The 15,479-nt window shown below is 38.9% G+C and overlaps 1 protein-coding gene across 1 annotated transcript in view; it reads right to left on the bottom strand.

Moving 5' to 3' along the window:
* The window catches only part of LOC107615748, a 20,535-nt gene extending 6,466 nt beyond the window's left edge, over positions 1 to 14,069 (bottom strand). The window contains exons 1-4 of the mRNA XM_016317783.1: positions 13,452 to 14,069; positions 13,125 to 13,364; positions 12,898 to 13,065; positions 12,421 to 12,694 (exon numbers count right to left, since the gene is read on the bottom strand). Of these exons, the coding sequence (XP_016173269.1) occupies positions 12,421 to 12,694; positions 12,898 to 13,065; positions 13,125 to 13,364; positions 13,452 to 14,069 (1,300 nt within the window). The remainder of the gene's footprint in view (positions 1 to 12,420; positions 12,695 to 12,897; positions 13,066 to 13,124; positions 13,365 to 13,451) is intronic.

A 15,479-nucleotide genomic window follows, 5' to 3' on the forward strand; every position in this document is an offset into this window, starting at 1 on the left:
TGGATCGGGCCATCATGATTCATAGCATCATGATTGGTGAGGAAGTAGAAGTTCATGAAGTCATCTCCCTTGAACTCTACAAAATAGTCGAAAAGTCCTCCCCCTTGGCAAGGCTAGCTTTCCCTCATCTTATTTACCATCTATGTTACTCAGATGGAGCTTTCATAGAAGGAGACATTCCCATTGAGGAAGAGAAGCCCATCACTAAGAAAAGGATGGAGCAAACAAGAGAGTCCACTCATGGAGCTCAAGAAACGCATGAGGAAGCTCACCATCAAGAAATCCCCAAGATACCTCAAGGGATGCACTTTCCTCCACAGAATTTTTGGGAGCAAATCAACACCTCCCTAGGAGAATTAAGTTCCAACATGGGACAATTAAGGATGGAACATCAAGAGCACTCCATCATCCTTCATGAAATTAGAGAAGATCAAAAATCAATGAGGGAGGAGCAACAAAGACAAGGAAGAGACATAGAAGAGCTCAAGGACATCATTGGTTCCTCAAGGAGAAAACACCACCATCACTAAGGTGGACTCATTCCTTGTTCTTACATTTTCTATTTTTCGTTTTCTTTATGTTAAGTGCTTACCTATGTTAGTGTCTTATTACATGATCATTAGTATTTAGTAACTTTGTCTTAAAGTTATGAATGTCCTATGAATCCATCACCTCTCTTAAATAAAAAAATGTTTTAATTCAAAAGAACAAGAAGTACATGAGTTTCGAATTTATCCTTGAACTTAGTTTAATTATATTGATGTGGTGACAATACTTTTTGTTTTATGAATGAATGCTTGAACAGTGCATATGTCTTTTGAAGTTGTTGTTTAAGAATGTTAAATATGTTGGCTCTTGAAAGAATGATGACAAGGAGACATGTTATTTGATAATCTAAAAAATCATAAAATGATTCTTGAAGCAAGAAAAAGTAGTGAATACAAAAGCTTGCAATAAAAAAAAGAAAAAAAAAATAGCGAAAAAAATAGAAAGAAAAAGAAAAAGCAAGCAGAAAAAGCCAAAAGCTCTTAAAACCAAAAGGCAAGAGCAAAAAGCCAGTAGCCCTTAAAACTAAAAGGCAAGGGTAAATAAAAAGGATCCCAAGGCTTTGAGCATCAGTGGATAGGAGGGCCTAAAGGAATAAAATCCTGGCCTAAGCGGCTAAACCAAGTTGTCCCTAACCATGTGCTTGTGGCGTGAAGGTGTCAAGTGAAAACTTGAGACTGAGTGGTTAAAGTCAAGGTCCAAAGCAAAAGAAGAGTGTGCTTAAGAACCCTGGACACCTCTAATTGGGGACTTTAGCAAAGCTGAGTCACAATCTGAAAAGGTTCCCTCAATTATGTGTCTGTGGCATTTATGTATCCGGTGGTAATACTGGAAAACAAAGTGCTTAGGGCCACGGCCAAGACTCATAAAGTAGCTGTGTTCAAGAATCAACATACTGAACTAGGAGAATCAATAACACTATCTGAACTCTGAGTTCCTATAGATGCCAATCATTCTGGACTTCAATGGATAAAGTGAGATGCCAAACCTATTCAAGAGGCAAAAAGCTACAAGTCCTGCTCATCTGATTGGAGCTATGTTTCATTGATAGTTTGGAATTTATAGTATATTCTCTTCTTTTTATCCTATTTGATTTTCAGTTGCTTGGGGACAAGCAATAATTTAAGTTTGGTGTTGTGATGAGCGGATAATTTATACGCTTTTCGGCATTGTTTTTAGTATGTTTTTAGTTGGATCTAGTTACTTTTAGGGATATTTTTATTAGTTTTTATGTTAAATTCACATTTCTGGACTTTACTATGAGTTTGTGTATTTTTCTGTGATTTCAAGTATTTTCTGGCTGAAATTGAGAGACTTGAGCAAAAATCAGATTCAGAGGTTGAAGAAGGACTGTTGATGCTGTTGGATTCTGACCTCCCTGCACTCAAAATAGATTTTCTAGAGCTACAGAACTCAAAATGGCGCGCTTCTAATTGCTTTTGAAAGTAGACATCCAGGGCTTTCCAGCAATATATAATACTCCATACTTTGGCCGAGTTTAGACGACGCAAAAGGGCGTTGAATGCCAGTTCTACGCTGCAGTCTGGAGTTAAATGCCAGAAACACGTCACGAACCAGAGTTGAACGCCAAAAACACGTTACAACTTGGCGTTCAACTCCAGAAGAAGCCTCTGCACGTGTAACATTCAAGCTCAGCCCAAGCACACACCAAGTGGGCCCCGGAAGTGGATTTATGCATCAATTACTTGCTTCTATAAACCCTAGTAGCTAGTCTAGTATATATAGAACTTTTTATCATTGTATTCATAGTCTTGGTTATTCCGGTTCCCCTCTGGAGCCGAGACCAATGAACTCCATTATCACTTTTGTATTTTCAAACCGTAGAGTTTCTACACTCCATAGATTAAGGTGTGGAGTTCTGCTGTTCCTCATGATTTAATGCAAAGTACTACTGTTTTATATTCAATTCAACTTATTCCGCTTCTAAGATATCCATTCGCACCCAAGAACATAATGAATGTGATGATTATGTGACGCTCATCATCATTCTCACTTATGAACGCGTGCCTGACAAACACTTCCGTTCTACATGCAACCAAGCTAGAATGAGTATCTCTTAGATATCTAATACAGGGGACCGAGTCCGAGTTATTAGTATCTTCGTGGTATAAGTTAGAACCCATGGATGGCCATTCTGAGATTCAGAAAGTCTAAACCTTGTCTGAGATTCAGATGCAAAAGGATAGTAAATCCTATTCCAGTATGATCGAGAACCTCCAGATGATTAGCCATGCCGTGACAGAGCATTTGGACCATTTTCACAGAGAGGATGGGATGTAGCCATTGACAACGGTGATGCCCTTACAGAAAGCTTGCCATGGAAAGGAGTAAGACTGATTGGATGAAGACAGCGGAAAAGCAGAGATTCAGAGGAACGAAAGCATCTCTATACGCTTATCTGAAATTCTCGCCAATGAATTACATAAGTATTTCTATCTTTATTTTCTGTTTATTTATTATTATTATTCGAAAACTCCATAACCATTTGATATCCGCCTGACTGAGATTAACAAGATGACCATAGCTTGCTTCATACCAACAATCTCCGTGGGATCGACCTTTACTCTCGTAAGGTTTTATTACTTGGACGACCCAGTGCACTTGCTGGTTAGTTGTGCGAAGTTGTGAAGTTATGTTTGGACCATGGTATTGTGCACCAGTTATTAGCGCCATTGCCAGGGAGAGAACGAACAACAAATTTTACAACCTCAGAGTAACAATTTCGCATACCACCACCACAATGAGGACATAAACCCTCTTTATATATGATGAGCGGATAATTTATACGCTTTTTGCCATTGTTTTTAGGTAGTTTTTAGTATAATTTAGTTAGTTTTTACTATGTTTTTATTAGTTTTTATGCAAAAATCACATTTCTGGACTTTACTATGAGTTTGTGTGTTTTTCTGTGATTTCAGGTATTTTCTGGCTGAAATTGAGGGACCTGAGCAAGAATCTGATTCAGAGGCTGAAAAAGGACTGCAGATTATCAAAACCTCATAACCAATTGAATCCGCCTGACTGAGATTTACAAGGATGACCATAGCTTGCCTCAAGCCGACAATCTCCGTGGGATCGACCCTTACTCACGTAAGGTTTATTACTTGGACGACCCAGTGCACTTGCTAGTTAGTTGTGCGGAGTTGTGAAAAGGAGTTAAGATTACAATCGTGTGTACCAAGTTTTTGGCGCCGTTGAGATCACAATTTCGTGCACCAAGTTTTTGGCGCCGTTGCCGGGGATTGTTCGAGTTTGGACAACTGACAGTTCATCTTGTTGCTCAGAGATTAGGTAATTTTATTTTATTTTTATTTTCGAAAAATACAAAAAAAATTAATAAAATCATAAAAACGAAAAATATCTTGTGTTTCTTGTTTGAGTCTAGTGTCAAATTTTAAGTTTGGTGTCAATTGCATTTTTCTTATTTTCAAAAAAAAAAAATTCATGCATTATGTTCTTCATGATCTTCAAGTTGTTCTTGATGATCTTCTTTGTTTGATCTTTGCAATTTTATATTTTGTGTCTTTTCTTATTTTTCATATGCATTTTCAATTTGTTAGTATCTAAACATTAAAAATTTCTAAGTTTGGTGTCTTGCATGTTTTTCTTTTCTTAAAAATTTTCAAAAATAAGTCTTGGTGTTCATCTTGATCTTCAAAGTGTTCTTGGTGTTCATCTTGACATTCAAAGTGTTCTTGCATGCATTAGTTGTTTCAATTTGGTGTTATTTTCTCTCTTTACTAAAAATTCAAAAATAAAAAAAATATATCTTTCTCTTATTTTACTCATAAATTTCGAAAATTTGGTTTGACTTAGTAAAAAATTTTAAAAATTTAGTTGTTTCTTACGAGTCAAGTCAAATTTTCAATTTAAAAATTCTATCTTTTTCAAATCTTTTTCAAAAATCAATCTTTTTCATTTTTCTTCTATATTTTCGAAAATTTCAAAATTAATTTTCAAAATCTTTTTCTTATTTTGTTTCATATTTTCGAAAACTTTACTAACAATTAATGTGATTGATTAAAAAATCTCAAGCTGTTACTTGCCTATTAAGAAAGGTTCAATCTTTAAATTTTAAAATCATATCTTTTAGTTTCTTGTTAGTCAAGTAATCAACTTTAATTTCAAAATCAATTCTTTTTAAATTTCCTTTTCAAATATTTTTCAAAATAAATTTCAAATCATATCCTTTCAAAATCAATTTCAAAATCTTTTCTAACTTCTTATCTCTTCAAAATTGATTTTCAAATCTTTTTCAATTAACTACTTGACTTTTTGTTTGATTTTAAAAGTTTTCTATTTCAATCATATCTTTTTCAAAACCACCTAACTAATTTTCTCTCTCTAATTTTCGAAAACTCCTCCCCTCTTTTTCAAAATTCCTTTTTAATTAACTAATTGTTTTAAAATTCAATTTTATTTTATTTCTTTTAGTAATTTCGAATACTAACTAATAATTAAAATAAAAAAAAAAATATTTTTCTTTTCATTTAAAATTAAATTCGAATTCTTCTCCCTCTCTGTGTTCGAAATTTGCTCTTCTCCTTCTTCTATTATTCTCTTCTTCTACTCACATAAAGAAATCTCTATACTGTGACATAGAGGATTCTTCTTCTTTTTTGTTCTCTTCTTTTTCATATGAGCAGGAACAGGGACAAAGACATTCTTATTGAAGCTGATCCTGAACCTGAAAGGACTCTTAAGAGGAAACTAAGAGAAGCTAAAGCACAACCCTCTGGAGAGGACCTGATAGAAATTTTCGAAAAAGAAGGAGACATAGCCGAACCAAAAAACAACAATGCCAACAATACAAGGAAGATGCTTGGTGACTTTATTGCACCTACTTCTGACTTCTGTGGAAGAAGCATCTCAATTCCTGCCATTGGAGCAAACAACTTTGAGCTTAAGCCTTAATTAGTTTCTCTAATGCAACAGAATTACAAATTTCATGGACTTCCATTGGAAGATCCTCATCAGTTCTTAGCTGAATTCTTGCAAATCTGTGACACTGTCAAGACCAATGGAGTTGATCCCGAGGTCTACAGGCTTATGCTTTTCCCTTTTGCTATAAGAGACAGAGCTAGAACATGGTTGGATTCACAACCTAAGGAAAGCCTGAACTCTTGGGAAAAGCTGGTCAGTGCTTTCCTGGCCAAATTCTTTCCACCTCAAAAGATGAGCAAGCTTAGAGTGGAAATCCAAACCTTTAGACAGAAGGAAGGTGAGTCCCTCTATGAAGCTTGGGAAAGATATAAGCAATTGATCAAAAGGTGTCCTACTCATATGCTTCCAGAATGGAACATCATATGTATATTCTATGATGGTCTATCTGAGTTGTCAAAACATGTCATTGGACCATTCTGCAGGAGGATCTCTTCATCTAAAAACCCCTGCAGAAGCTCAGGAACTCATTGAAATAGTTGCAAATAACCAGTTCATGTACACCTCTGAGAGGAATCCTGTGAACAATGGGACGCCTCAGAAGAAGGGAGTTCTTGAAATTGATACTCTGAATGCCATATTGGCTCAGAACAAAATATTGACTCAGCAAGTCAATATGATTTTTCAGAGTCTGAATAGGAATCCGCCTGACTGAGATTTACAAGGATGACCATAGCTTGCTTCAAGCCGCTCCAATGGCAGAGGTGAATTACATGGGAGAACCCTATGGAAACACCTATAATCCTTCATGGAGAAATCATCCAAATTTCTCATGGAAGGACCAACAGAAGCCTCAACAAGGCTTCAACAATAATGGTGGAAGAAATAGGTTTAGCACTAGCAAGCCTTTTCCATCATCTTTTCAGCAACAGACATAGAATTCTGAACAGAGCCATTCTGGCCTAGCAACCATAGTCTCTGATCTATCTAAGACTACACTAAGTTTTTATGAATGAAACAAGGTCCTCCCTTAGAAATTTGGAGGCACAGGTGGGTCAGCTGAGTAAGAAGATTACTGAAACTCCTCCCAGTACTCTCCCAAGCATACAGAAGAAAATCCCAAGAGAGAGTGCAAGGCCATAACCATGACCAACATGGCTGAACCTGGAGAGAGTGAGGAGGACGTGAGTCCCAGTGAGAAAAGCCTCCTGGGACGTTCTCTGGACAGAAAGGAGTTTTGCTTTGAGGAACCAAAGGAATCTGAGGCTCATACAGAGACCATAGAGATTCCATTGAACTTCCTTCTGCCATTCATGAGCTCTGATGAATATTCTTCCTCTGAAGAGGATGAAGACATCACTGAAGAGCAAGTTGCTAAATATCTAGGAGCAATCATGAAGCTAAATGCCAAGTTATTTGGTAATGAGACTTGGTAGGATGAACCCCCTTGCTCACCAATGAACTGAATGCATTAATGAGGCAGACATTACCTCAGAAGAAACTGGATCCCAAAAAATTCTTCATACCCTGTACCATAGGCACCATGACCTTTGAGAAGGCTCTATGTGACCTGGGGTCAGGGATAAACCTCATGCCCCTCTCTGTAATAGAGAAACTGGGAATTTTTTAGGTATAAGCTGCAAGAATCTCACTAGATATGGCAGACAAATCAATAAAACAGGCTTATGGACTAGTAGAGGACGTGCTAGTGAAGGTTGAAGGCCTTTACATCCTTGCTGATTTCATAATGCTAGACACTGGGAAGGATGAGGATGAATCCATCATCCTTGGCAGACCCTTCCTAGCCACAGCAAAAGCTGTGATTGATGTTGACAGAGGAGATTTGGTCCTTCAGTTGAATGAGGACTACCTTGTATTCAAGACTCAAGGTTCTCCTTCTGTAACCATGGAAAGGAAACATGAAAAGCTTCTCTCAATACAGAGTCAAACAAAACCCCCACATTCAAACTCTAAGTTTGGTGTTGGGAGGCCACAACTAAACTCTAAGTTTGGTGTTGGGAGGCCACAACCAAACTCTAAGTTTGGTGTTGAGAAGCCCCAACCCTGCTCTGATTATCTGTGAGGCTCCATGAGGGCTCACTGTCAAGCTATTGACATTAAAGAAGCACTTATTGGGAGGCAACCCAATGTTATTTAATTATATCTATTTATTTTTCATTGCTATTTTATGTTTTCTTTAGGTTGATGATCATGTGAAGTCACAAAAACAACTGAAAAATCAAAAACAGAATGAAAAATAACATTAAAAACAGCATACCCTGGAGGATAAACATACTGGCGTTTAAACGCCAGTAAGAAGCATCAGACTGGCGTTAAACGCCAGAAAGAAGCATCAAGCTGGCGTTTAACGCCAGAAACAGGCACCAGTCTGGCGTTTAACGCCAGAACAGAGCATCAAGTTGGCGTTTAACGCCAAGAAAGGGAGAAAAGCTGGCGTTAAACGCCAGAAACAAGCAACAGTCTGGCGTTAAACGCCAGGATTGCACTCTAAGGGCGTTTACATGCCTAAATGGAGCAGGGATGATAAGTCCTTGACCCCTCAGGATCTGTGGACCCACAGGATCCCCACCTACCCCACCTCTNNATCTGTGGACCCCACAGGATCTCCACCTACCCCACCTCTCTCTCTCTCTCTCTCTCCCACCTTTTCTTTCCCAAATTTCCCAAATACCCTTCACCAATCACTTCCATTCTTCTTCCCCATCACCTCTTCACCATTCAAATTCAAACCATCTCCCTCCCAAACCCACCCACACATGGCCGAACCACACACCTCCCTCCATCTCCTCCATTTCTTCTTCTTCTACTACTTTCTCTTCTTCTTTTGCTCGAGGACGAGCAAACACTTTAAGTTTGGTGTGGTAAAAGCATTGATTTTTATTTTTGCATAACCATTTATGGCACCTAAGGCCAGAGAAACCTCTAAAAAGAGGAAAGGGAAGGCAAAAGCTTCCACCTCTGAGTCATGGAAGATGGAGAGATTCATCTTAAAGGTCCATCAAGACCACTTCTATGAAGTTGTGGCCAAGACATCCGCATTGAAGAGGACAAGCCCATCACTAAAAAGAGGATGGAGCAAACAAGAGAGCCCACTCAAGGACCTCAATAAGAGCATGAGGAAATTCCTCATCATGAAATCCTTGAGATGCCTCAAGGGATGCACTTTCCTCCACAAAACTATTGGGAGCAAGTTAACACCTCCCTAGTAGAATTAAGTTCCAACATGGGACAACTAAGGGTGGAGCACCAAGAGCACTCCATCATTCTCCATGAGATTAGAGAAGATCAAAGAGCTATGAGGGAGGAGCAACAAAGGCAAGGAAGAGACATAGAGGAGCTTAAGAGCACCATTGGTTCTTCAAGAGGAAGAAGACGCCACCCTCACTAAGGTGGACCCGTTCCTTAATCTCCTTGTCTATTTATTTTTTATGTTTTCGTTCTCTATGCTTTATTTTTAATTATGTTTGTATCTTTATTACATGATCATTAGTGTCTAGTGTCTATGTCTTAAAGATATGAATGTCCTATGAATCCATCACCTTTCTTACATGAAAAATGTTTTAATCACAAAAGAACAAGAAGTACATGATTTCGAATTCATCCTTGAAATTAGTTTAATTATATTGATGTGGTGACAATACTTTTTGTTTTCTGAATGAATGCTTGAACAGTGCATATTTTTGAATTTGTTGTTTATGAATGTTAAATTTGTTAGCTCTTGAAAGAATGATGAAAAGGAGAAATGTTATTGATAATCTGAAAAATCATAAAATTGATTCTTGAAGCAAGAAAAAGTAGTGAATAACAAGGCTTGCGAAAAAAAATTGGCAACAATAAAAGAATAAAAAGAAAGAAAAAGAAAAAGCAAGCAGAAAAAGTCAAAAGCTCTTTAAACCAAAAGGCAAGAGCAAAAAGCCAATAACCCTTTAAACCAAAAGGCAAGGGTAAAAAGGATCCAAGGCTTTGAGCATTAATGGATAGGAGGACCCAAAGGAATAAAATCCTGGCCTAAGCGGCTAAACCAAGCTGTCCCTAACCATGTGCTTATGGCGTGAAGGTGTCAAGTGAAAAGCTTGAGACTGAGCGGTTAAAGTCGTGATCCAAAGCAAAAAAAGTATGCTTAAGAACCCTGGACACCTCTAATTGGGGACTCTAGCAAAGCTGAGTCACAATCTGAAAAGGTTCACCCAGTCATGTGTCTGTGGCATTTATGTATCCGGTGGTAATACTGGAAAACAAAGTGCTTAGGGCCACGGCCAAGACTCATAAAGTAGCTGTGTTCAAGAATCAACATACTGAACTAGGAGAATCAATAACACTATCTAAATTCTGAGTTCCTATAGACGCCAATCATTCTAAACTTCAAAGGATAAAGTGAGATCCCAAAACTGTTCAGAGGCAAAAAGCTACTAGTCCCGTTCATCTAATTGGAGCTAAGTTTCATTGATATTTTGGAATTTATAGTATATTCTCTTCTTTTTATCCTATTTGATTTTCAGTTGCTTGGGGACAAGCAACAATTTAAGTTTGGTGTTGTGATGAGCGGATAATTTATACGCTTTTTGACATTATTTTTAGGTAGTTTTTAGTATAATTTAGTTAGTTTTTACTATGTTTTTATTAGTTTTTATGCAAAAATCACATTTCTGGATATTACTATGAGTTTGTGTGTTTTTCTGTGATTTCAGGTATTTTCTGGTTGAAATTGAGGGACCTGAGCAAGAATCTGATTCAGAGGCTGAAAAAGGACTACAGATGTTGTTGGATTATGACCTCCCTGCACTCGAAATGGATTTTTTGGAGCTACAGAAACCCAATTGGTGCGCTCTCATTTGAGTTGGAAAGTAGACATCCTAAGCTTTCCAGAAATATATAATAGTACATACTTTGCCCGAGTTTTAACAACGCAAACTGGCATTCAAACGCCAACTTCCTGCCCTATTCTGAAGTTAAACGCCAGAAACAGGTTACAAACCAGAGTTAAACGCCACAAACAGGCTACAACCTGGCGTTTAACTCCAGGAGAAGTCTCTACACGTGTAAAGCTCAATGCTCAGCCCAAGCACACACCAAGTGGGCCCCGGAAGTGGATTTCTGCATCGTTTACTCATTTTTGTAAACCCTAGTTACTAGTTTAGTATAAAAACCACTTTTAGTGATTTATTTCACATCTTTTGATCATTTTTGAGACTATATTTTGATCATCTTTTGATCTCTTGATCACGTTTTGGGGGGCTGGCCATTCGGCCATGCCTGAACCATCATCACTTATGTATTTTCAATGGTGGAGTTTCTACACCCCATAGATTAAGGTGTGGAGCTCTGCTGTTCCTCATGAATTAATGCAAAGTACTATTGTTTTTCTATTCAACTCAAGCTTATTTCTTCTCTAAGATATTCGTTCGCACACAAGAACATGATGAATGTGATGATTATGTGACATTCATCACCATTCTCACCTATGAACGCGTGCCTGACAACCACTTCTGTTCTACATGCAAACACGCTTGAATGTGTATCTCTTGGGTTTCTAATCTAAGATTAAAAGCTTCGTGGTATAGGCTAGAATTATTGGCGGCCATTCTTGAGATCCAAAAAGTCTAAACCTTGTCTATGGTATTCCGAGTAGGATCTGGGATGGGATGACTGTGACGAGCTTCAAACTCGCGAGTGTTGGGTGTAGTGACAGACGCAAAAGGATCATTGGATCTTATTCCGACACGATCGAGAACCAACAGCTGATTAGCCGTGTGGTGACAGTGCATTTGGACCATTTTCACTGAGAGGACGGGGGGTAGCCATTGACGACGGTGATACCCAACATACAGCTTGCCATGGAAATGAGTATGAATGATTGAATGGAGGCAGTAGGAAAGCAGAGATTCAGAAGGAACAAAGTATCTCCATACGCTTATATGAAATTCTCACCAATAAATTACATAAGTATCTCTATCTTATTTTATATTCTATTTATCTTTTAAATTATCAAAACCTCATAACCAATTGAATCCGCCTGACTGAGATTTACAAGGATGACCATAGCTTGCTTCAAGCCGACAATCTCCGTGGGATCGACCCTTACTCACGTAAGGTTTATTACTTGGACGACCCAGTGCACTTGCTGGTTAGTTGTGCGGAGTTGTGAAAAGGAGTTAAGATTACAATCATGCGTACCAAGTTTTTGGCGCCGTTGAGATCACAATTTCGTGCACCAATATACCCTCCTCATCTTGGTGATCTTCTGCTTCTTGCCTCCAACCGGGCCTTCATCAACTCCCTTTCTTCTTTTCTTCTTGGGTGCCCCTGGCTTCTTCTTAAATTTGGGTGCTTATGGTCTGTTGTTAAGTGACTTCTCCCATAGTTTCTGGCCCAGAATAGGATTGATATGGAATGCATAGATGTCATTGTATGCATCCATTGTCAACCATCTGTGACAGAAGTCTTTAGGCTGCCTGCCTGCCCTAGCCATTGCAGCACAAGCATGGACACAACATCCCTGTTTCAAATCAATAAAATGCATCCAAGTTACTAAGTAACCAATTCCAATTCCAGTATGCAATCCACAATAAATTAAGAAATGCATAAACAATATCAAAATAATTATTGGAAGGGTAATGACAATTAAAGTAATACCATTTAGTTGCCAAAGTCCACAGGTGCATATTCCCTTTCCCAAGTCCACTACCATGTTTGTTGGCCACCCATGTACCTCAAATTTTTCATAGTCCGCATCTCCGGACCACATTGGCACCTAATTCTTTGAAGCATTCCTGATCTTTTCCAAGCGGCTACGTTAAACAGGGGGTAGTAACCCAACATGGTTCTTGAATTTTATTTTGTTTCGGGATATTGTCCTCATGATATACATTCTAACTTCCTCTAGTAATGTGATAATTGGTTTAGCCCTTGCTTCTTTGATTCTTGCATTGAATACTTCGCAAGCATTGTTACAGATGTTGTCACATTTTGGTTGGGTAGGGAAGAAGGCCCGACTCCATGCATCTCTTTGCCATTTGGCAAGGTACTCCCAGGCTTCCTTCTTATCTCTCTGAATTTTCATCATCCCCTCAACGAATCCCTCTTGAGTGGTAGATCTTGCACACTCCCACAGTAATCCCCTGAGTTCCATGTCTTTCCATTGCTTATTGAAGTTTCTCCACAAGTGCCATACACAAAATCTGTGGTGGACATCAGGGAATACCTCCTGGACAGCTGTGATTAGTCCCTGCAGGAAACCACAAAAATTATTAACTTACAATATCGGGACTCAACATGGTCCCTCAACTTACATAAGTGACATAAACTTAGTCCCTACATATACATAAGTGATATAAAATTAGTCCCTACACATACATAAGTGACAGTAAACTAGTCCCGAGGAGATAGTAAGTTCTACTCCTATTTCTATTAATATAGGCATATTGAAACAGAATCATGAAAGCAAAACATGGCAGCAACAATGTCTGAAACAAACCCTATGCATATTGAAACAGAATCATGAAAGCAAAACATGGCAGCAACAATGTCTGAAACAAACCCTATGCATGTTGAAACAGAATCATGAAAGCAAAACATGGCAACAAAAAATACATCAACCTAAAGAGTTCAACCATTTCTAAATTACAATAACTAGTAAATAACAAATTCGTCGTTACCTTTTGCATGTCCGAAATGAAATAGCATCCATTTTGGGTGTAGCTCCCTAGATCATCATGCAGCAGCTCAAGGAACCACCTCCAATTATTTGTGTTCTGCACTGGTACAATGGCATATGCAATTACGTAAATGTGATTATTGGCGTCTTGTCCAATGGCTGTCAAGATTTGTCCACCAAATCTGGTTTTCAGGAATGCTCCATCAAGCCCTATTAGAGGTCTGCATCCTGCCTTAAACCCCTTCATGCATCCATCGAGACAAATATACATCTTGTCAAAAGTGGGCTCTTATGAGTGGTTGGGATGAGGAATTATTGTGATGCGCACAGTAGAACCAGGGTTACACTTCAGGAGAGTCTCACCATAATCTCTCACCATCCCATATTGTGCAGCAGCATCACCATACACAATGTGCCTTGTATCTCCGAGTGCTCTTGTCAGGGAAGATTTGTTCAACTCCAAATCACATTTACTTTTAAAGTATGTTAAAGCTTCAGAGTGCTTCAGATTCAGAAATTTCCTAAGCTTCTTGACCAACTTGCTAGCTAACCACCCTTTGTTAGCTAATCTATTTTTTGTCTCCCTTGGGCAGGTATGATCATCATTGAAGGTTTTAACTTGCCAACAAACACTCTCACTATCCTTAGAGGCATAGATAACCCATGGACAGTCCTCAACCTTACATAAAGCCCTGCATTGTATTTTATCATTTTTCTTGAATCTAACTCTCCTACCTTCCTGGATGCAATACTCCCTCACAGCCTCCTTAAAATCCATCTTTGTGTTGAATTTCATCCCTACCTCTAATCGGATTTCCCTAAACCTTGTTCCTTCTCTGAAAACAAGAAATGCATCGTCATCTTCAACTTCAGCAAATTTATCCTCTGAGTTGGGGGGTGTCTTTATTTCTTCGGAATGCCAAGAATCTGCCCCCATCTGACTCATTATGATATTCATCATGAGCATCATAACCCCCAATATCAGGACTGTGGTTTCCCGGTTGTCCAAAAAAGAACTCATTATCTTCACCGGAATCATCCTCAGGTACTAATCCATCATCAGGTTCTAGTATCTCCTTCCACAATTTACCGAGTTTAACTTGTTTAGGATGCTTCCTGTTTACCTCTTTCCTTTTACCTTTGCAGTATTATATTGGTGACCTCTTTGTCACTCGAACTTTCCTCAGCTCTGGGCTTGTAAGCACTATCCTCTGCACTTTCATAACTGTCCGAAGAGTTTGATTCTGATAACACAACCGTATCAGATTGCTTTCCCTTACCCTTAGTTGTTTGCATCGCCACATGACCTTTGGCTAGACCCCTGGTTATATATCTCCTATTTAGTGTTGTTCTTGGTTCGCCTTTCTTTGCAGTTTTTTTCAAAGCAGCACCTTTCTTCTCTGTCCCATTCTTTGAGGGCACTTTCGGTTGGAGAATCTTACCCTGTTTTGGCTTAGGCACCAGTGTTAGAGTACTTTTGGAAATTGGTGTTGATTTCATGGTTGCAGCTTTTTCTTGAGTATGACCCATGTCTTGGTTGGGTGGGGTAGGGGTAGCAGCCATAGAAGTTGGGGTCAGAATGGTGGATTTGGGGGTTGGGGTTGATTTGGTGGTTGAAGCTGGTACTTCAGTATGGTCCATGTCTTGGTTGGGTGGGGCAGGGGTAGATTTCATACAGGTTGCCTCCTGGGTGGGTTCGGTAGTACTCGGACGGTTGATACATGGGGTTGGAATTAGGTCTGGAGGAATGGCCCTGGAGCTTGGTCCTGTTCTCAGCAAAACTGGTTGGGTAGGGACTTCAGCCACCACCTCATCCTTGTCCTTTCTGAATGGTGGTTCTTCCAAGTACGTTGGAATAGATACCCCATGTTCATAGTACACATGCACCTCTCCATGGTTGCTTTTAGCAAGGAAGCACATCTCCAGGAGCTCAGCATCAGAATTAAATTCCCTTAGGCCAGTCTCTAAGGGTCTGTTTGGAACCAGCCACCAACAGTGTTCCGCCTTATCATACCCAAGTTCTTTGTAGTAATTCCTAATGAAAAAGACATATAGCCTATCAAGGTCAAGCTTCGGAATCTCTGAAATATGGTCCATGGTGTATGACACGAAACCGTCTTCACTCCTCACAAAGGATCCCCCATGGTGACACACAATAGTTATGAGACCCATCTGAAAAAAATAACAAATGATCATCAAAATTGCCATCAACCAGGAAAGCACAATAACCCCAGTCCCTAACCCTCCATGAACACGCATAAACTGTATACATAAACAACCTACATTCTTCTATTTTCAGCACATTACAACCATAGTTACCATCATTACAGCAAAAAACAATAACAAAAAAAATGGA

This window comes from Arachis ipaensis, chromosome B09 (genome assembly GCF_000816755.2).
Source record: "Arachis ipaensis cultivar K30076 chromosome B09, Araip1.1, whole genome shotgun sequence".
NCBI lineage: Eukaryota > Viridiplantae > Streptophyta > Magnoliopsida > Fabales > Fabaceae > Arachis > Arachis ipaensis.